The sequence below is a fragment of the Hippocampus guttulatus genome, chromosome 7 (genome assembly GCF_054856545.1).
Source record: "Hippocampus guttulatus isolate MCC_2025c chromosome 7, RoL_Hgut_1.0, whole genome shotgun sequence".
NCBI lineage: Eukaryota > Metazoa > Chordata > Actinopteri > Syngnathiformes > Syngnathidae > Hippocampus > Hippocampus guttulatus.
The window spans coordinates 21,824,160-21,844,501 of record NC_141267.1 but is presented as its reverse complement, the minus strand read 5'-3'; the positions used below and the strand labels follow the sequence as shown (position 1 = coordinate 21,844,501).

The window sequence follows — 20,342 nt, the reverse complement described above, 5'->3', positions numbered from 1 at the left end:
TCGCCGTCTGATGCTGCTGATTAATTAAATGCCGCGCCTCAGTTGGGCTTCATATACCGTACAAACATTAGACCAAAATGACAAGAAACCCAACTTGTCAAGCGTTTTGTTTCAATGTTTGAATGAGTATACTTGAGAACAAATTGTTTTTTTACGATTTTAACAAAATAGTTGGGCGAGTATCGATTGTCGGGTGTCGGTATCTGGCCGATACCTGGATGGAGATCGATACCAGTACCAGCCGTCCTCCTGTGGCCGTTTTTTTCAATGGCGAACTCAAGTCATACATATTTGATAGATTCTATTAAGATGCCATTTCTGAAAGGATATGTCTTGAAACAGAAAAAGGTAATAGAAAATTGATATTCATTTCATGAAATTTTGAGGAAAAGACAATATTTAGATGTATATAGGTCTTGAAAGTGAAGTGTCCAGTTTTGGGGGTGGGGGGAAATTCTCAAATTCCAAAGTATCAAATTTATGATATAGAATTGGTTTTGGTATCATATCGGTGAAGACAAAAGAGCTGCACACTCGTACTGGGATGGGTCTGAAAAAAAGTGGGATTGAATATCCCTAAATTGAATGTTTCCATAGGTTATATAAATATAAGCGACACAATTAAAAAAAACATACTATTTTCATGAAAAAAAACATTAAACTAACCAAAATAAAATATATTCAATATTTTTGACATTAAATAAATGAAAAACTTTCATCAACAATTTAAAACTAATTTAATCTAGAACCAAAAAAAAAGAACACTTTCAAAATGCTTATTTTAGCCTTTTCATGCCCCCCCCCCAAAAAACGAACCAAAATATTAGGACCACCTCCATTCTTCATTGTTTGTACCCTAACAAACAAAGGAAAGGGGTGCCTTTTTGACCCCTTCACATCAAACGACACAGCACACACACACACACACGCACACGCACACGCACGCGCACGCGCAACCAGGTTGGGCAGGACACCGCAGCGTCGGTTGAGTGATGGACGAGTGCAGTGCAGCAGCGAGACGTGTGGAGTCCAAAACGTTTGGAAGGGAGCCCGAAGGTCAACGACCTTTGACGGCTTACTGGCAAAATGGCTCGGCTTGTGAACGCAAACTTTCTTTTCGGGAGATTGCGGCTTTTTTTTCCACGCAGGAAGTCCCTGAAAATGCTGCGAGTCCACTTTGGGGTCAGGCTGCCGCCATCAGTAAAACTCCTCTTCGCTGTTTAAATTCATATCTTTGATTATAAGCGGTTGTATTATTTGAAGTCAATTTACAGATGAAGAAGGAAAACATAGTCATTTTTTTAACTGTTTTTTGTTTTTGTTTGTTTATTTTTGTATGTTCAACTTGTTTATTTCAAATTATTCTCCACAATTAATTTTTTTTAGAAAAAAATTGTATTGATTTTATTGCAATGTTTGATATTTTTGTCTACAAAAATACATTTAAATGTCATGATTATGTTTTTTTTTTTATGTCTGCACTTTTTGGGAGTGTGTACTTTTACGTAAAATCTTTTCACATTTCATTTTGACATCTTCAAGTTGCTCTTTGTCAGCGTTTTTTTTTTTTTAGTATTGAATTTTTTTTAACGTCTTAAAAATAGTTTGAATTTTAATAATAATTTTTTTTCTTTTGTATGGTTTATTACTTATTTGAAGATTGAATTTTTAAATTTAGTTTTAGGATTCGTACTTTTATTTTAAATCCAGGTGATCCCAATCAGACGTTGCGCAGCTGCACGCGAAGGCCACGTCGTGGCAAGTGGCCGGAGGAAGCCTGGGAAAAAACGCACACGCCACGTCCCCGTTTTCAATTCCACTGGCGGCAAAAATACGGCGTGCATCATCGTTATCATCGCCGGCAGTGTCTTGAAGAGACTCCAGTCGCCCAACTTGAGGCGCTCGTAAGAGGAGGCACGTTAACGGCAGCACCTGCCTTCCTCAACATGGCGCAGCGCCATAAACAACATCTTCCCGGTGTGTGTTCTTTCCCCAGGAGGCCAGAAACAGTCACCATATTTTTCTCATGTTGGACAGCTGCTGAGAAATGTGAGTATTGCTCATTTAATACGTGGACATGTGCGTGTACGGTCTGTCCTCCGGGGGGGCAAGAACGGAGCGAGGACCTCCACCAAGGCCGAAAGGACATCAATACTTGACATTTACTTATGCACGTAAAAGAAAAAAAAACGTCTGTCTCGCTCATGCGGGTTGTCAAGTATATTGCAACCCGATTGTTGAAATGAATTGGAGAAATTTGGCCACCAAATCATTGACAAAAGAACCGACGGATTCACTCCAACTCACCGCCAACTCATGATTATTCCGAACTCGCACATTATTTAGCTAAAAAAAAAAAGATGCCCACACTGGAGCTTACGATGTCTGACCGAAAAAACTAAACAAAACATATTTGAGGACCACAATAAACCGCAATTAAATTTGTAAACTGGAACATGGAACTTCTCACTTGTTAGGGGAATGCGGCGTGATGAATGACCGTGTTGACGTTTAACTTGGGGGGGGGGGGGGGGGGTTCTCGGGAGGGGTGTGACCACGGTGAACCTCGGTCGGCCGGTTGCTAATCCAGGAAGCAAGGCGGCCGCGACTTCACGCACGGACGCGCTTCCCACTGCCCCCGCAGACGCCGTTATTGATTCACGCTTTGAGTACACAGCTTATTAACCCACATGCCCCCCCCGCCCCCCGGGAAAATAATGACACAAAGCGGTCGGGCCCTGCATGGCAACGCCGCTCATGATTGAAAGCTGTAACCAGGGTGGGAAATATTTAAAGCTCAATTTATGGCTGTTTTTTTTTTCTTTTTTCCAGTGCCGTGTTTATTATGTGACATTCTTTCAGTCGGCTCGCATTGAGTGGCGACATTACCATCTTCTTTGATGGACTCCATCGGCCCCAAAAGGAGACGAGACGCGGGGCTGTTTATTTCGAGGCGTCGGCCTTTGTGGGGCCCCTTAAATACAGCTCTGTCTTCATTGCGCCTCCATTCATTCACCGCCGTGCACAAAAAAAACCTTTGACCCCCTTTCGGTTACGCCCTCCCGCAACCCCCGCCGGGAACTCAATGTTACATTTCCCAAATTGACAAATTTCCCCTTAAAGTGAGGTCGCTTCTCTCGGGAAGGTTGGGCCCGTTGAGTGACGTCAGGACTTGCGTTTGTCTGCACGTGAGATTCCGGGCGTGAGTCGTGGTCGACAGCAGGTTGAAGTGTTGCCTATTTTCCAGAATTTTTGGACGTGTTGCGCAACGGCACTTTGACGTGGTTCATTTTTATTTTCACGTGATACTCATCGCAGCTCAAATCTGGAGGGGGACGCTCGAACAAAGTAACTAATTATGTGGAGTTATTTTTTAACTCGATTGAAGTGGCTAACTGAGTTATGATCAACCAAAAACAGTTCGCCTTATGAATGAGGTCAGAAAAAAAAACTTACTTAGTAAGAGGCGTTGTCATTATTTGAGCTAATATCGATCTTAAAGCACTTATCTTCTAATACTTGGGAGAGATTATAATTATTCATCTGGACAAAAGGGTTTTTTTAAACTCCCGCTTAAGCATTTATTCAAATCTCCACAGGGGTGATATGCAGGTCACGGGGGAGTGTTTTAATCTTTTTTTTAATACAGTCTCATCAGACACATAGTGGGTGTGTTAGCGAGGTCATATGCCGCTGCGGATGCTTTATGGTGGTCTGTGTTGGAGAATGATGGCAAGGTCCTTGAATGCAACGCCCGCCAGTCTGCAGGTGGCTCGCATCAACAAGATCGTAAAACACCGCTTGCCATTTTGGGACTTGCAGCTTCTGCCTCATAACTCAACTCAACAAATACTCAGATACTGTATGTAATCAGATGTGTTAGCTATCTGTTCTATAAGTGAGGATTTATTTTTCCGGCAACTTCATACTTTCACTCTCTTCTCGTCGGGACGATTTCCCAAAGTCACAAATGGACGGATAATTCATTTGTGAGTTACTTTGTGCATCTGTGACTTCAGTGGAACCGTGAATCTGTTGTTTGTTAATCCGTTGGGTAACTTGTCAGTTATTGCAGTAAGCAATGACTTCAGTTGCTTAGTTTGTCACTTTATTCATTGCTTCGTTCGTTACTTTGACTTAATTGGGGACTTTGATACTTACTTTAACTGACAGACTGAAGTAATTTGCTGGCTAACTAACAGCAAACATTTCACGCTTCCGGTCAAGTCCGAAATGGACGAGCCAAGTACCAAAACACTAAACCGAGGTAACAGAATAACCAACGGACGTAAATTCCTAAAGCAACTACCTACTCCACGAGGTGATGTAGCTAACTAACAGATTCATAACCAAACAGTTCAATGATTGAATGAAGTAAGAAAAAAAAAGTAACCAACTCATGAACCAAAGTGACAAACTAAGCTAGCAGGCTAACTGCACTAACGACTACAGGTAAGTTACTAGCTAACAAAATGAAGTAGCTCACAAATAGGCAGCTAACGAAATGAATTGAACATGATCAAAGTACTAACTAGTACCGGGCAAAGTAACTAACTGGAGTAACTAACAAATCGTCGCTGTCCTGTGAAAAACACATGCCCATTTTTGTCTTTGTCTTTTTTTTTTTTTACGTTAATGGGATCTGTGTATTTTGTTTGTTATTACTCTGCTTCAAGAGTTTAAAAAAAAAAAAGTCTTAAAAAGTGTTTCTCGCACGACTCGCTGACCACTGTTGTAAATCTGTGTGAATTTACGATCCCCGGGTGGACTGCAAACGTCCCCTCCCCAACAAGGAACAAGGTCAGCGTTCCACCGCGTGTTGTCTTGGACACCGGAGGTCTCGGGGCTCCATCCCCCCGCTGACGGTGCTGTAAAACACAGCGCGTTATATGACCGCACTTAGCCGCATTACACGCCACATTTTCCAAAAAGTGGCGCTATTAAACAGGGGTGACCAGACATCATCGTTTCGCCCAGAGACGTCCACGTTTTTGCGGCCTGGCAAAAAGCAAGGCTATTGCTATTTACATCCAAATTCATATATTTTTTAATTGAATTTTAAAAAAAAGTGTCTGGAAAATTCTTGGATGAGCTTCTTTTACCCTAATCGACTGTCTGCGCATGTGTGCGTGTCAGAGTTCACGACAGTGCGGTAAGGCAGGTCGGGGCGAGGTCATTTGGACTCTGGCTTGGTGGTCCGCAGATGCCGAGTGAGGTTGCGCAGCTCGGGGTCGAGGTCCGGAGGAGGGGTTGCGCATCTTATCTATGAGGCCATCGCGCGCCGGGTGACGTGTTATGGCTACGGTCATCCCGGTCGGTCACGGTTATCAGTGACAAGCGCTTTGGACAAAACGCTCCGGCCAATAAGGTGCTGCGCTCATGCGTGTCAAAGCGCTTTGATCCATCATGTGAGCCTCATGAAATCTGGCCTGTTTGTTTTCCTGCGCATTAGTATCGATGATAGCGTTAGCATCGGATTGGATGGATTTTGCTGGTGCGCCCCGTGGTCCTTAAAATTTGATGTGTCGAAAGTAGTCTCGGTGGTCTCGGTGAGTACTCGAGCAAACACTTTTACTGGTATCTATTCTGTTGCCGTGTAACAATTAGTCTCAGAAGACACTTTATATTGGCCCCCATGCGAAGGGCCCGGCCCCCTCATGGTCTGCTCTAATGTGTCTTTATTGACTGTGACACACTGAGCGCAGAGACGATGGCCAAACAATTAAAGGTGGCCCCCAGAGGCCGCCTCGTCACACACGCACGGCAAGCAGTCGGCAGCCTTTGTGTGCCTCGACGTTCGTGCGTGCGCGTTGAAACGTCACATGACCTGGCCAACGAAAAGTCACCCAAGCTTGTCGTCCCGAAAGCCTCAATGTTGTTTTAAGCGCGCTCCACAAATAAGGTCGTTTCAGATTGAGAAAACACATGCGCACGCATCACATATGCGTGGATCAGCGTCAGTTGTGTGTCTGAAAGCGTTTCGGTTGAAAAGTGTTTGATTAGTTTGAGAACATTTGCATATTGTGCTTTTCGGATGAATGTGTGAAAGAGCATTTTAATAGAAGAGTGGTTCAATAGTCAAGCGAGAGGATTTCAGTAGTTCCTGTGAGAATGGTTCAGTAGCGTGTATGAAAACGTTTCAGTCCTGCGGATGAGTGAATTTCAGTCGTATGTGTGACTAGATGAGTGTTTCCTGCATGCGAGCGCATTCCAGTAGTTACTGTGAGGTTGTTTCAGTAGTGTGTGAGAAGACGATTTGTGCCGATGAGTGTTTCAGTAGAGTGTCTTTGTGTGAGAGAGCATTTCACTTGTCATGTGAGTACGCTTCAGTAGCACGCGTGCGAACATTTCAGAAGCGGGTGAGATCATTTCAGTTGATGAGCGTTTCAGCAGCGCGTTTGAGAGCGTTTCTGTTGTGTGAGTGCATATTATGAGAGCCTTTCACTTGCGCGTATGAGCATTGCAATGAGAGTCTTGCGGCAATGTGCGTATGAGAGTGTTTCAGAACATTCTGCGAGTGTTCCAGTGGAAAAAAAATCAATTCAGAATGCTACAAACCTTTGGTTTCAACAGTGAGCCACTAGTGCCATCTGTTGGAGGCAGTGGGGCACTGTCCTAATTGCCCCAAAACACACACACACAGACTGAAGCACGCCGTTTCGTTCTGCTGCGTGGTCATTCATGGTCCTGCGTGAACCTTGACCTTCCGTGTGTGTCAGGGTCAGAGCTGCCCCGCCTCCGCCCCTCTTTAATGGCTTCCATGAAGCGCTAATGGTGCCCCCCCCCCCCCACCACCTCCACCCACCGTCCTCCTCATTGTTGACATGTGACTTTTAGCCTCGGATGCTAATTGGCTGACAGCCGGCTAACGCAACGGCCGCCCGTCGCTTGCGGTCCACGCCGACGACGTCGCCGAGCTCCCTCGTTTGTCCGTCCGTCTTTATTAGCGTGACGTCCTCTGTCTCCCGTTACCGCCTCCTGGAAGCAATCACACACACACACACATAAAGAGGACATGTGGAGCCCAAACCGTGTTGAAGGGGTGCGTGTTCGCAAACGGCTTTGTTACACGCCGGATTTAATTGAAAAAACGTGTGTCGTCATCGGCCCCCTACCGCAAAAGTTTGGCGACGGTCGATGATGACATCAGCGGGTAAAGACATCAATTACGTTTTACGCCTTTGCGGAAAATTGTCGAGTGCGTGATGATGACACCCCCGACCCTTTCGGCACCCACCATCCTGTTTTGCTGAAGCTGATATTTTGCAGGAGGGGGGGAGTCATATATTTACGCCGTAGAAATTATTATGGAGGGCGATTGAAGCCTTCTGCGCGTGTCGTTTCCCGTTGTTTGTTTTTGGCCGCCCCCATCTAGAAGCGTCGGGTTCATAATGGGGCCATTGAGCAGCTTGAGCTCAAGTCGCACTGGCGCTTGACACCACCTGCAAATTGGCCGACCGCACCGGTCGGGCCTTTCGTAGGGTCGAGCGCCCCGGGGGCCATAAATCACCGTTGCCCTCAAAAAACTACTTGCACAAGCGCAACTGAAGTGATGAGGATTTTCTTCTCCGTATTATGCCACCGCATTCTTAAAAACGTATTATTCTGGACATTTCTTTTGAAATATTTTCTCCGTTTTTTTTTTCCTCCACGATGTCAATTCAGCTTTTCAAGGGAAAAAAAACAACTCAAAATTCTGTGACTAATTTTTGTTGATTTTGTTGTCACCCTACAAAAGTGTGAAAATTGAAAATATGCAACTGTTTATTCTTCCGCAAAAACAACTTTTTGCCGAAACGACAACTTTTTTTTGTCAATAATTCAATTTGCCTATGATTTAGTGTTTTCCCTTTAAAATGTTAATTTTTCCTCAAACACATCATAGAACTTCCTTTTTTCTATAACAAGTTCACTTTTTTCCTGCATACGGCCCACATGGAAAAAAAAATCCAATTTAAAAAAAATTCTTGCACATTTTCTTCAAAAATATATTTTTTGGGGTTGAAAATATTTGACTTCTGGAAAATTTCAGATATTCAACTTTTTGCTTTAGAAATACAAAACATCTCATTTTTTTCTTCCCCACTATGACACTTATATGATTTGACACTTTTATATGCACTCTTAAATGTAAGATGTTTTTTTTTCCTTGTAATATTACGTACCATATTTTTCTGCATATTTCTGTTTGTTTTTATTTTTATTTTTTTAATGAAATCAAAGACAGTGGAGCTCTCAGATTCACACTCGATTTCACACTAACTTTCTGGAAACCGCATCACTTTGAAATATCATTTTCTATTTCTGCTTTCTATTTCCATCCTAGCTTGCCATCACCCCTCCCAATCGTGTTCACGAAAGTGACGGCTTGACCTGAAACCGAATGCTGAAGGCAAACACGTACAAATCACGACGCCGCCACAGTGGGTGCTCTCACAAGTACGCCCCCCCCCCCCCCCGTACGACCACTGCGGACCCCCTCCTGACAGGTAAACACACCTGTTTATTCATCATTTTATGCAAACGTGCTCCAAAAAATGTTGGCAAAGTCTGCGACGCGGAAGCTGGAGCCTGCGGGCCTGCTGCCCAAGGTCAAGCAGCCACACAATGAGGCCTCTGTCTTTGCGCACGCAAAAGCACACACAGTCCGTGGTGCTCACAATTTACACAGCATGCTTCATTTTCACTTTTTTTTTTCTTTTTTGGACATTTATTATCTTTAATCTTGGAAAAATGCAAACAAAGTACCGCCTCAAAAGGTAGTTGGCTCAGGAGATGCCTCAAGATGGCGGCGAATGAGCTAAAATGGAGAGGATCATAAAGCATCAACACAGTGCATCAAGCATGTGCGCGGTTAGGAACATCAACAACTGAAATCAGTCGTAAAATTACTAAAGGCAAACAAACCACGCCCACGTCAGACAATGTGTGATTCTCCCTTTTTTGACATTTCCGGTTTTCGGAAAAACTTCAACTGGGTGTAGTAAACTTAGCATCCCAGTGAATCCAAGCCATTGGAGTGTCGAATGAACGGAAGCGCTGAGAGAACGTGCTGTTCAAATTGTGAGTGAACCTTCTCGTTGGCATGTAGCGATGCGAACCGCTCATCCCCCCCCCCCCCCCCCCCCCGCTCTGGAACTGATTTAAGTGGAACAAAACCAGAACCGATATGTTGGGAGTGGAAATGGAGCTTCGGCGTTTGCTTTGTTGACATGCGGTCTCTCCATTTCATCTCTGCAATAATGCTCAATGACAACACATGGAAGGAGGGTGGGGCGGGTGGGGCGGGGTGCAGTAATGTAGCATGCATTCAATCCAAGGAGTCGAGCAGAGGGCGGAGGGCGGGGGTCTTCTTTTACCCGTCAGTCACTGTTACGAAACTTTAGCTGACGTGGGGGGCTGACTAACGAGGTAGCTCATCTCTTTGGCGTTTTCGCTCGCCCTTCCGAAAGGCGGGATGGTTTCAGCCCGGCTCCGCTCGGTTCGTGTTAGGCGGCGAGCCGTCTAATGGGAGCCGACAGGCCATTTTGGAGGCTATTAGCCATCACAAAGACGCCATTTAGGCCAAATTATGTCCATTTGCTTTTGATGTCGCACGCCGCCAAATTGTAGATCTGTTCGCTCCAATTTGATCTCACACTAGCCAGATGTCTCCAGACGCAACATCTTAAATACGCCGAGAAATTGGATGCAGAAATGTACCGAAAGCACAAATCTTCATTCATTTCTGTCATAAGTGACCTTTTTCGGAATGTTTGTAGACATTAAGTGTCAAACAGGCGTAGCGGGCAGAGTGCCAGCGACCTCACTTAAAAACAATGCCAAAATCCTGTTGCGTCGACAAAATACTGATTTTTGTTGTTTTTGTTGTTTGCTTTTGGATTTCCTTCAGAAAAAGGAAATTAACCCAGCGGAACCTGTGGCTGAGGAGGCTAAATTTGATAAATAGTTGTGAAGAGAAGATCAGACGACTGCCTGGTGGCATAGCAACCACTTCTAAAGGGGCGGAATGGAAACGGAATCTCCATCATCGGGTTGGTGGAAAGCATTTTTCCACAAATATGTGTAAAATGTTTGGTTGGGTTGTCTTCCAGTAAACATAATGGCTAGCCGACTTGCTATCATCAGCTCGACATAATTTCATCCGAGCAACAGAGTCAGGCCCGGCTCATCCAATAGGTCATAGAGGCAGATACTCATCGCGACAGGGATTCCAAGAGGTACTAAAATTGGTGTTGGGTGGGGGGGAATCATCTTAAATATTAATTACATTAGTTTCTATCAACTCTAAAAATGGAAGCGATGCCCAATTATTATAATATGAAAAAATCATTACAAGGCTAAGAGACCGTATTATGGTCATAGGGCCCATGACATGCTTGCGTACAGTAAATGTTGATATTTTTATTCAATCAAAGGTAAAAGTGATGTTCATTTTTCTACTTCATGTGTCATTTATGTTAATTTCAGTTAATATTTTTATGTGTCTTGAACCAATTGATTGGGTTTACATGATTTGTTATGGGAAACATCCATCCATCCATCCATCCATCCATCCATCCATCCATCCATTTTCCGAACCGCTTGATCCTCACTAGGGTCGCGGGGGGTGCTGGAGCCTATCCCAGCTGTCTTCGGGCAGTAGGCGGGGGACACCCTGAATCAGTCGCCAGCCAATCGCAGGGCACACAGAGACGAACAACCATCCACGCCTACACTCGCACCTAGGGACAATTTAGAGCGTTCAATCAGCCTGCCACGCATGTTTTTGGAATGCGGGAGGAAACCGGAGCACCCGGAGAAAACCCACGCAAGCCCGGGGAGAACATGCAAACTCCACACAGGGAGGCCGGAGCTGGAATCGAACCCGGTACCTCTGCACTGTGAAGCCGACGCGCTAACCACTGGCCTACCGGGCCGCCTCTATGGGAAACATTGCTTTGATTTTTGTTTCATTCAGTTTTAACATTTTTAGGTGCCCTGAACCAATTTATTGGATTTCCATTGTTTCCTATGGCAAACATTGCTTTGATTTTCCACTGTCTGCACTTTGTCATCAACTTATCTGTTGAAATGTAAATGATGGCCACCTTTGGGTCTCACTTCCAATTAATTCCTCCATTGATTATTTTCTTCCATGGCAGTAGAGAAGAAGGCCAAAAACATTCCCCCCCCCCCCCCATTTTTTTCTCAGCGGTTCTGCCTTGCTCAAAAATAAAAGCCACCCGAAACTCGGTGTGATGTCATGGTGAAAAGAGCTATAAATTAACATATTCATTGTTTACATACTTATGACGCAAGCCTAAACTGTTTTTAATTCCCCCAATGAGGTTTCTATTAGGGGCAGATGCAGGGTGGATGTGGGGGGGGGGGGGTGGAGTGTAGTGGTGTACTCGTAGAGCTTGAAGTGTCCAGCAGGTGGCCGAGGTGTTGAGGTTTGATCGTTCAACAGAGTGGCTGTAATAAAAGATGAGGTTGGCAGGGGCAGCATAGCCCTGCTTGGCCCCAGCGGGGGGCCACGCTTATTTTGGAATCGGGTTTCCTTCATCTATCAGCGACAATTACCAGCTTGGACGCCTTGTCGGAATCCCCCGAGACATCAAAGACTTTTTTTTTTGTTTTTTTTTAATATTCCACGTTTGATCCGCCTCCTGAAAAGAAGCCCGCCATTATTCCTGGTCCAGAACAAGACTCTGGAGGATTGAAGTAACTCGACTTGAACCGAAATGTAACAAGCTGAAATATTGCTTTTGGGGCGCCCCTCCCCCCTTTTCTTTTCCACCCAGGGTGAAATGAGCAAAACCCAATAGCTGCACGCGCTCCAACATAGACTGACATCTTAATGTTTAACCCAACAGAAATTGCTCCGCATTCTTGCGTGGAATCAATTTGAAATCGGACACGATTAAGACTGCTGCTTTGTGGGATTTTTTTTTTTTTTTTTTGCCGCACAAGCCAAGCTTGGAAAAACAAACATAACAACAATCCCGCATTGGTAGTAATAAGCATAAAAAAAACCCATTTGAAACAAAACAAACCAAACAAAACCAAAATGGCTGACTTCCCGTTCAATTCCAAGTACACCTGCTGTGCTTGTCTGCAAAAATAGGGCCCATAATGCTAAACGCCATCGAGCAGGCTCACAGAAATAACCATGGGTGTCCCGTTAATTACAAACCTTGAAACCACTGCAGCATTAATACTCATAGAGCAGCAACACATCCAACAAGAGCAAACAATCAAAGGTGGGAAATGTGAGAGGCGCTTGACTGAATACAGTCACAAAAAAAAAATAAAAAAAAAATGATCGGCTCAAAATGGGAGGGACGCTGAATGCGAACGGCGACATAGCGAGGGAGGGTTGACCGTATCGCGTGTTTTTGTGGCAGCGGAGTCTGCGTTTGGTCGAATTGATGACACACAGCACTAGCGTGTGATTTATGTTGCTAAGGTCTAATTGGCAGAGAACGTCGGGGCCCAAACTCCACAGAGGCCGCTGGCACGTCATCCATCTTTTATCCCGCTTCACGATTCCTCTTTGGAAGTCATAATTTAACACCGTCCAACAGCACAATGTCTCCATGGGAATCTTTTTATGTATTTATTTATTTTATTTATTTTTAATAGCGAAATAAAATGCATTAAAAAAAGGGTGTATTGCGGTGAGCTTATGAAGGCTTCGTTTAATTTTACACATTTTCCCACCAGCTGTTTGAAATGTATGAAAGCCATAAAATGTTAACGTCTTGAAATAGGATAGCTTTTTAAATGGTGCATTGATGTACAAGCTGTCTGCTTTGAGCCAACCAACATTCAAACATCTTCATTATGTAATCGCTCTCTTTTTTTTTTCTCCCCAGCATGTTCGTCCAAATTCAAAATCGCGATGTAAAACCCTCAAAAAAAAAATGAGCAAGTTCATCAATCAATATGTAATTTGGTGTATCAAAGGTGGGGAAAGTGCCATACACGTGAAAGACGAAGATAAGAGGACACACAAAAAAAACTAAGATGAAATTGAAAATAAAGTTAATCGTTTTTGTTAGAAAAACAGCTGGGTCACAAAGAACCCAGTTTGGTTTAAAAAAAAAAAAAAGGGACTGTTTTACTACTTGGGTAGATTCGATCCAACCAAACGACCCAACGACCCAACGACCCAAGTTTTGTGGTTGTTTTGTGTAAAAGAACTCAGAAAGATGGGTCGAATTGGAACGGTCCATTTGGGCCCAAAATGTGATTTATTTTTGACCCGATTGTTTTGAGAGTGAATCAGTCATTTCTGACTTGGGATCACTCCATTGAAAGTTGACCCCCCCCCCCCCCCAAAAAAAACAAAAACAGTAAATGGCATGAAATACGGTGCACGTCTCTCTTAACTGGCGGGACAAAAAAAGATCTCGGTGACCCATGGCCAACATTCAACAGGAAGGCCGCCGTTTTGGTTTTCAAACAGTTATTTCATATTTTGTAATCCCTTTGAAAAGAACATTCTCAAGAACCCAAGCCCGAAATAGAACAGGAGGCGGCCATCTTGGTTTAAAGCTGCCATTTGGGAGGAAATCCTTCAAATGGAACTTCTACCAGAGAATTACCTCAAATGAGCCCCAATCGGAAGGCGATATCCAAAACAGATGGGCGACGCAAAAGGACCGCGCTTTTTCTTTTTTGTTTTGTTTACGCAACTTTGGATCATTGAGCGCTGAACCGTGGAAGTGTTATACAAACTTCTTGAACGCCCCTCCGGCAGACGCGGGGTCGTCGGCGGAGGCAGCAGCGCCACTTTGATTTGCCTCATAAAACCAGGAAATGTATCCGCGCTCACCGTCTTCCCCGGAGAGCCGTATTAAGAAAGGAAAGAAAGAAGACAAAACGCACATCTCGGCCAGGCGTGAACAATTGCCTCCAGATTGTGCATGCGGGCCTCTCCTTGGATCTTCCAAATGTTATTGAAGGAGAGAAAGTCGTTAGAGAGCACCAAAAAAACCCAAAAGTTTCAAGTTTGGTGGTCATAGCAGGAGAACTCTCACGCTGTCTCTCTTTCTCTCTCTCTCTCTTTTACATGCAAAAGAAAACCAAAGAGATTTCGTACCAAGTAGAATGGTTTAGTGTCATCCAGCGCAAAATTGAACCCTTCAACATTTAATATCAATAATTGACGCGTGTGTATAGATATTGAATCCCACGCAGCAAGAGGAAATGACGATATTGAGGGTTACTTACCTCTGCCGGCTCTCGCTCACGACGCCGCCGTCACGCAGAGCGCGAAAGAACATTTTACGAGCTCACCTTGGAAATTAAAGAAGAGGCTGACTGGCTTGCTCGAGCAGCAGATGGCCTTTTCCCACTTGTCACGGAATAGCGGCGTCCACCTTTGACCTGCACTTTCAAGATGGCGGCGGGTGGGAGGATGAGAAAAGAGCGAAACCCGATGAGCATGAGAAGCGCGGAAATGTTCCCCCTGTCTGATGTGGGAATTATTTATGATTTCTTTTTATCTTTTATTGATGTATATGTTGGACTTTGGTGCGCTTGGATACTTTGGGATCAGTTCACAAAAATCATCTTCATTTAAAAGTAGAATGAAGTAAACACACTTTTATTTATTTTAAAAGCAGCATTGCTGACGCTGCATTTCTTCTTCTCTCGTTCTTTTGCGCAGGTGTGCCTGATCTTGTGGCTTCACATGACACATTGTTTGTATTCGATACGAGCAGGTGTATTCAAATCTTCCAAAATCGTGCAACCACCTGGGAAACAGGAAGTTCTTCCCATGCGGATAGACCCTGATTGCCACGTGTTATGAGGGGCGGGGGAGAGATCGAGATATAATAAAACGGCAGTGCGAGGTGAGAAGAGAGCGCGAGACAGACATCATGCTGCAGACTCTGGGCCTTCTCATCCTGCAAGTAGCTTTGGGTGAGTTCGACTTGTCACTGACTCCAGGACAATAGCACATTCTTTGGTGGAATTGGTAACTTATGTCTCAGACTAAGTGGCTATGACCAGCGGCGTTCCCCAGGGGTCAAAGCTTTGTCCCCTTATTGTTCATGCTTACGTTAGACCTACTTATTAGCAACTAGAAAATGTACCCAACTCTACACAATACGCACGTACTGTACTTTTTTGAGTCTACTCCCTGCCGGTTGTTGACCAATGTTTTGAAATGCCCCTACTATTTTCATTTTGTCAGTACTTGGGTGTGGTACACCAGCAGTCCAGCCGAACACCAATCGGGTGGTAAACGGAGAGGATGCCCGCCCTCACAGCTGGCCCTGGCAGGTAAAAGCAACACCTTTCATACGTAACCGAGTTGTTAGACCAGAGTAGAATGTGGAAAGCGCACTTGTCTCGGAGTCAAAAGGTTATGGGTTTGAATCCTGCACTTTGTATGCTTCAGTCACCTCCCGTATTCAAAAACACGTTTGGTTCTTCCAGACTTAAAATTGTAATTTGAATGGCAACCAGTCAGCAACAGTCCTCGTTTGCAAATGTAAACTTGAACCTCTTGACCGTGCAGCAACCCCAACCCAAACACTTGAGAAGTCTTTGCCTTTTTTCGAAGAAACAAGCAAAGGTCTGTCCAATCTTTTTGCTTACTAACACACATAAGCATGGGTCTTACGGCTCTGCCGCAATTGTGAATTCAACCCTTCATCCATGATGAGATCCCACAGAATTGATGCAGCTATGACTAATTCACTGTCACCTTTTACACAGAACTTACTGAAGGCAAAAGAACACCAAAAATGTTTGCATGGTCTTATAGCAACGCTACTAGCACCTGCCCGTTTTTGCCTTTTAGACAGAACCCAGTGAAGGTGAGTGAAAACAAAAAAAAAGTACCCTCTCCACATTAACATGGTCTTACAGCGGTGTCGCAAGTGCAAATTTTTGCCAGGAAGATCCTGGCGACCACTCTGCGACAATCTCATTAACATTAATGCAAGGTGTTGTTTGGTGTCAGATCTCCCTGCAGGTGAAGCACGGCAGCCGCTACCACCACACGTGCGGAGGAACTCTGATAGCGCCGCGCTGGGTGCTGACGGCCGGGCACTGTATCTGGTGAGCGACCGGTCGTTTTACATATCGAGTCTGAAATCAGAGCAGCGGGACTGCAGCATCTGCTCTCAGTCTGCAGCGAGAAATACGAGTGTCCTTGAAGACCCTATCTGCTCTCTTTTAACAAATCACTGAGATTATGTAACGTTCGACAAACAGCGGCATGGCCGCAGACAACATCCTACCTCCAGAGATTTCACATCATGACTTAGTGTTTTGGAGTCCTACTCTGGCCCACTGTCGTATGGCATTCCGCAGGGTTCAATCTTGGGTCCCCTGCTGTATCCATTCCATTTGCTGCCCTTGGGTTCTATCATAGGAAGCATGGCATTTCCTTTCACTGCTGTACGGATGATAGTCAGATCTATGCGCCGCAAAGCAAAAAGGACGCTTTGTCCTTAAGGCCACTTTTGTCCTGCCCAGAGGAAATTCAATGAAAAGAAAATAGAAGTTAGGGTGCTTGTCCCCAGCTGTGGTTATTTTTAAAGTGTTATATGAACTAAATTGAGTTGGTGTTTTCAGGCCTGGAGACATTTACCGCGTGATGCTGGGAGAACATGACATGAGTCAGCAGGAAGGTACGGAACAGATTCTCGACATCCTGCGCATCGTCGTCCACCCGGAATGGGACATCGACCACGTAGACGACGGGTGAGTTTGTATCAACTGTTGGAGTATTTATTTCTTTATTTTTTTTTAATTGGCAAAATGGGTCAGATTCGATTTTTCTGTCCATGAAGTGTTAATAGCTTACCGTTTTATTAGCAACGACCTGGCCTTGCTGAAGCTGGTTAAGAGTCCCATCATGACCGACAGCATTGGCTTGGCTTGTCTCCCGCCCCCCGGCGAGATCCTCGCCCACGGGACTGCGTGCCACATCACCGGCTGGGGCAACCTTTACAGTAAGGCCTCAGTATTTTGGGAGAAATGTTGGGTGAGAATGGTTGTTCGTCTTTATGTCTGCCATGCGACTGGTTGGCGACCAATCCGGGGTGCGCTTGGGGTTTGTTTGTTTTTTTTGCTTGTGTGCAGAAGTTTCTTGACTCAGCATAAAATGTGAAACTTAGTCAGTCTACTTAGCGAGGAGAATCATCCATTTGTGCTTGAATGTGGCTATAAGTAGCGCCGTTGTTGCAGGCCACGGTCCGATGCCGGCCAAGCTGCAACAGGCCTTGCTGCCCGTCGTGCAGCACAGCGTGTGCAGTCAGAGCGGCTGGTGGGGCAACACCGTCAAGACCAGCATGATCTGCGCCGGCGGAGACGACGTGTCCGGGTGTCATGTATGTTAAGGACGCCGCCGGTCACAATTGGGGGAACCCGACGAATGAGGTGGGGGACGACTCGAGCCGCCAACTTTAGGTTTTGGACTTGGTTGGCTAAAAACCTCGGGAAGACTTGACTCGACTTTGACTCGGACCATCCAGTCACAGATCAAGACTAAATCTACACACAGAGAAAACATTTTACGTTTCAATTCAGCTCATGAAAAATGTGACTTGCTTGACATTTGGATCTCGACTTGTTTGATTTATTTTTCTTTCCCACAGCAACTGGGGACTTGCATAAATCTTGACGGTGACAACTTGAGACATACTTGTGACTTCCTGCCACCTGTAAACTTCCTTGCCGTTTTATATATATTTTTAGGGCGACTCAGGCGGCCCTCTCAATTGTCAGGGCGAAGACGGGCGCTGGTACGTGCAGGGGGTCACCAGCTTCGTGTCGTCGCAAGTGTGCAACGAGGCCAAGAAGCCCACCGTCTTCACTCGCACCTCCGCCTTCGCCCAGTGGCTCAGCGAGGTAAGGCGACGCATACGCTCACCACCTCCATGACACTGGCGCAAAATGTCGACTTTTTGCTCTCTGAAAAATGGAGCAGTGACACAATTTGAAGTGGGGCCCAAAGTTTCTGCCAAAATCGATTTCAAAAGCCATCGTGTGTGGTGATGTCAGCATTCGACATCAGCTCAGTGAGCATCCAAACGACTTTACGGTTGAGTAAATACGAATGACAAACACATGTTTTCAAAATCTTTCCAAGTCCTCACCCTTTGCAGACACGAGCCGCCGGTAAACTACGAGTGAGGGTCTGCTACCATCTATTGGTTACACTTGAAACTGCATGAGTTAAAATTACCGGTATGTAACGTGTAGGTCCGCAGGATTATTTATTACACTCATCCTGAGTACATTGGGGCGGGGGGGGGGGGGGGGGGGGGGTGAACCAAAAACATACTATTTAAATTTCTAACATGAATTTGTAGCATTGTCATTACTTTTTGCAGCCTTCAGAAGGTAAAAAAAGAAAAAGATGGTATTTAAGAAGCTAAAATAAAAATTCATCAACTAATGCAATGTTAAATTGCTTCATTTATGATCTTTTATTTAGATGTGATCAATGTTTGTTCATATTTATTATTTAGTATTCGTCATTTATTTAATTAATCATCTATTTATTTTAATGACATTGTTTTTATTATTATTTACCCTTAACCATTTTATTTAGTACTTTTATTTGGGTGATTTGTTCTTTTCTATTCATTTGTAATTTTCATTTACTATGTTTTATTTTTTGTATTTTATTTTATTTTAATTTATTGGTCATCGTCACATTTTTCCTCGTCGCATCGTCACATTAAGATGCTCTCTGAGCTATTTTTTTTCTGAGCTCACCATGTTGGACCCCAAGACCAAAATTGGGGGAAAAAAATCAAACGTAGTAGTGGTGTGATTGCTGTTTATAAAGCATGTGTTCATGTTTCCTCAGGTGGTGCTACGCTACTGAAGAGGCCAAAAAAAAAACAAAAAAAAAAAACTAAAGAGAGAGCTACAGAGCCTTTGAAATGTGGTACATCATTAATTATTATTTCTTTTATTATATCCTTAAAATTTGGGAAGATGGATTTTTGAAGTACTGAAGGCGCCACGTGATACAGGCCAAATATTGAATCGACTTTACTTAATGTTCCCGTTTTTTATGTTGTGTTGTAATGTTAGTTCTATGGAACGGGAAAAAAGAAGCCCTAGTTTTGCTGCATATGTTTAAATAAAATCAGCTTTTTTTTCCGGGAAAAAAAAATCATTCATTAGCCTGACTATAACAAGCAAGAGAGTGTATTCATAAGTACATTAATTGTTATACGCAATCAAATCAAATAAAATACTCGAGAGATATGGAATACACGTGAACGCTGTCGACTCTATCTACGCACCAAAAGTGTGTTGTGACCTTTCAAACAATAGATGGCAGCAGACTCTTGTCAAACCCTTGGAGGACCCGCTTTAGTTCTCCATAATTACAAAACTTTTTTTTTTTAATCATCATCAGTGTCACCCAGGCTCTCTCGACATCATGACCTCTCACCTAATTGTGAGGAATTTGTGGGGGTGGGGATGGGTCCTACCAACTGACTTTGATGCTGTCATGGGGGCCGCGGGTTTGACCCCCATTGGGACTGTGCCAGCGAGGCAAACCTAAGCCCATCAACATCACTCATTAAAACATATGAGATGAGTGCTGATTATTGCACAGGGAGTGGTGACAGTATTGTGCACGTGTGTGTGCACGTGTGTGTGTGTGTGTGTGTGTAAGAGAGAGAGTGAGAGAGATTAAAGGCCCTTTATGGAGGCAGCGTTCCAAAAGTCAAAGGTTAGCCTGCACTCGGGAAAACCTGCCGTTTAATGGGTTAGTCAATAAATAACAGTTGAAAAGTGTTGGATGCCCCCCCCCATCCCCATCACCAACCCCCCCCCCCCATCCTCTCCATGACACACTTTGCAGGCTAGGGTCAAGGTTTCATTAAGTACAGTATCTATAAAAAATAAATTTAAAAAACACTGATGTTTTTTCCCCCCCACAGAGGTTATCAGCATCCGCCGTGATGAATAGATATTAAAATCCAAGCGAGCTCCCACACTTTTTTTTGGCTCTGTCGGCGCCAGAAAAAGAGGGAAGTGGTAACATATTTGGAAACATGATTCGATTGCAGTTCAGTCAATGAGTTGCGTTTCATGTATTCGTGCAGTTTCCTCAGGCATATATAGCCGTGCGGTTGTGTGTGTGTGTGTACACTGTACGGGTCATTGACTGGTCGGTCAGCGTGGCAGCGCTAACGAGGGCTCTCAACATATTTGAAGGTGTCCCCATGATTGATGCTGCTGGTTCGAAGCATTGCTATGGAACAAATGACGTTGGAGAGAGAAAGAGCGACCCTTCTTTTGGGTGGAATATGTCTTGATCATATTTATCCAGGTTGCCGCTGATCTGAGTTTCCACTGCCCAG

The 20,342-nt window shown here is 44.4% G+C and overlaps 1 protein-coding gene across 2 annotated transcripts; it reads left to right on the top strand.

The window, feature by feature from the left end:
- The first annotated feature begins 1,901 nt into the window (after positions 1 to 1,901).
- Positions 1,902 to 19,242, top strand: LOC147203077 (chymotrypsin-like elastase family member 3B). 2 transcript variants are annotated; one of them, XM_086116395.1, is made up of 11 exons: positions 1,902 to 2,049; positions 8,327 to 8,489; positions 9,893 to 10,034; positions 14,660 to 14,916; positions 15,191 to 15,279; positions 15,965 to 16,062; positions 16,582 to 16,710; positions 16,825 to 16,961; positions 17,197 to 17,339; positions 17,707 to 17,859; positions 18,827 to 19,242. In XM_086116395.1, exons 4-11 carry the CDS (start codon positions 14,874 to 14,876, stop codon positions 18,842 to 18,844), a joined length of 810 nt encoding a protein of 269 aa, XP_085972521.1. In that variant the 5' UTR covers positions 1,902 to 2,049; positions 8,327 to 8,489; positions 9,893 to 10,034; positions 14,660 to 14,873; the 3' UTR covers positions 18,845 to 19,242. The 2 variants fall into 2 exon arrangements, with proteins under 2 accessions (XP_085972521.1, XP_085972522.1); XM_086116396.1 differs by lacking the exon at positions 9,893 to 10,034.
- Positions 19,243 to 20,342: the final 1,100 nt, after the last annotated feature.

Coding starts and splice junctions, on each gene's coding strand:
- LOC147203077 (XM_086116396.1), top strand. CDS start 14,874: ATGCTGCAGACTCTGGGCCTTCTCATCCTGCAAGTAGCTTTGG. Junction 15,280..15,964: donor CTCACAGCTGGCCCTGGCAG/GTAAAAGCAACA, acceptor GTTTGGTGTCAG/ATCTCCCTGCAGGTGAAGCA. Junction 16,063..16,581: donor ACGGCCGGGCACTGTATCTG/GTGAGCGACCGG, acceptor TGGTGTTTTCAG/GCCTGGAGACATTTACCGCG.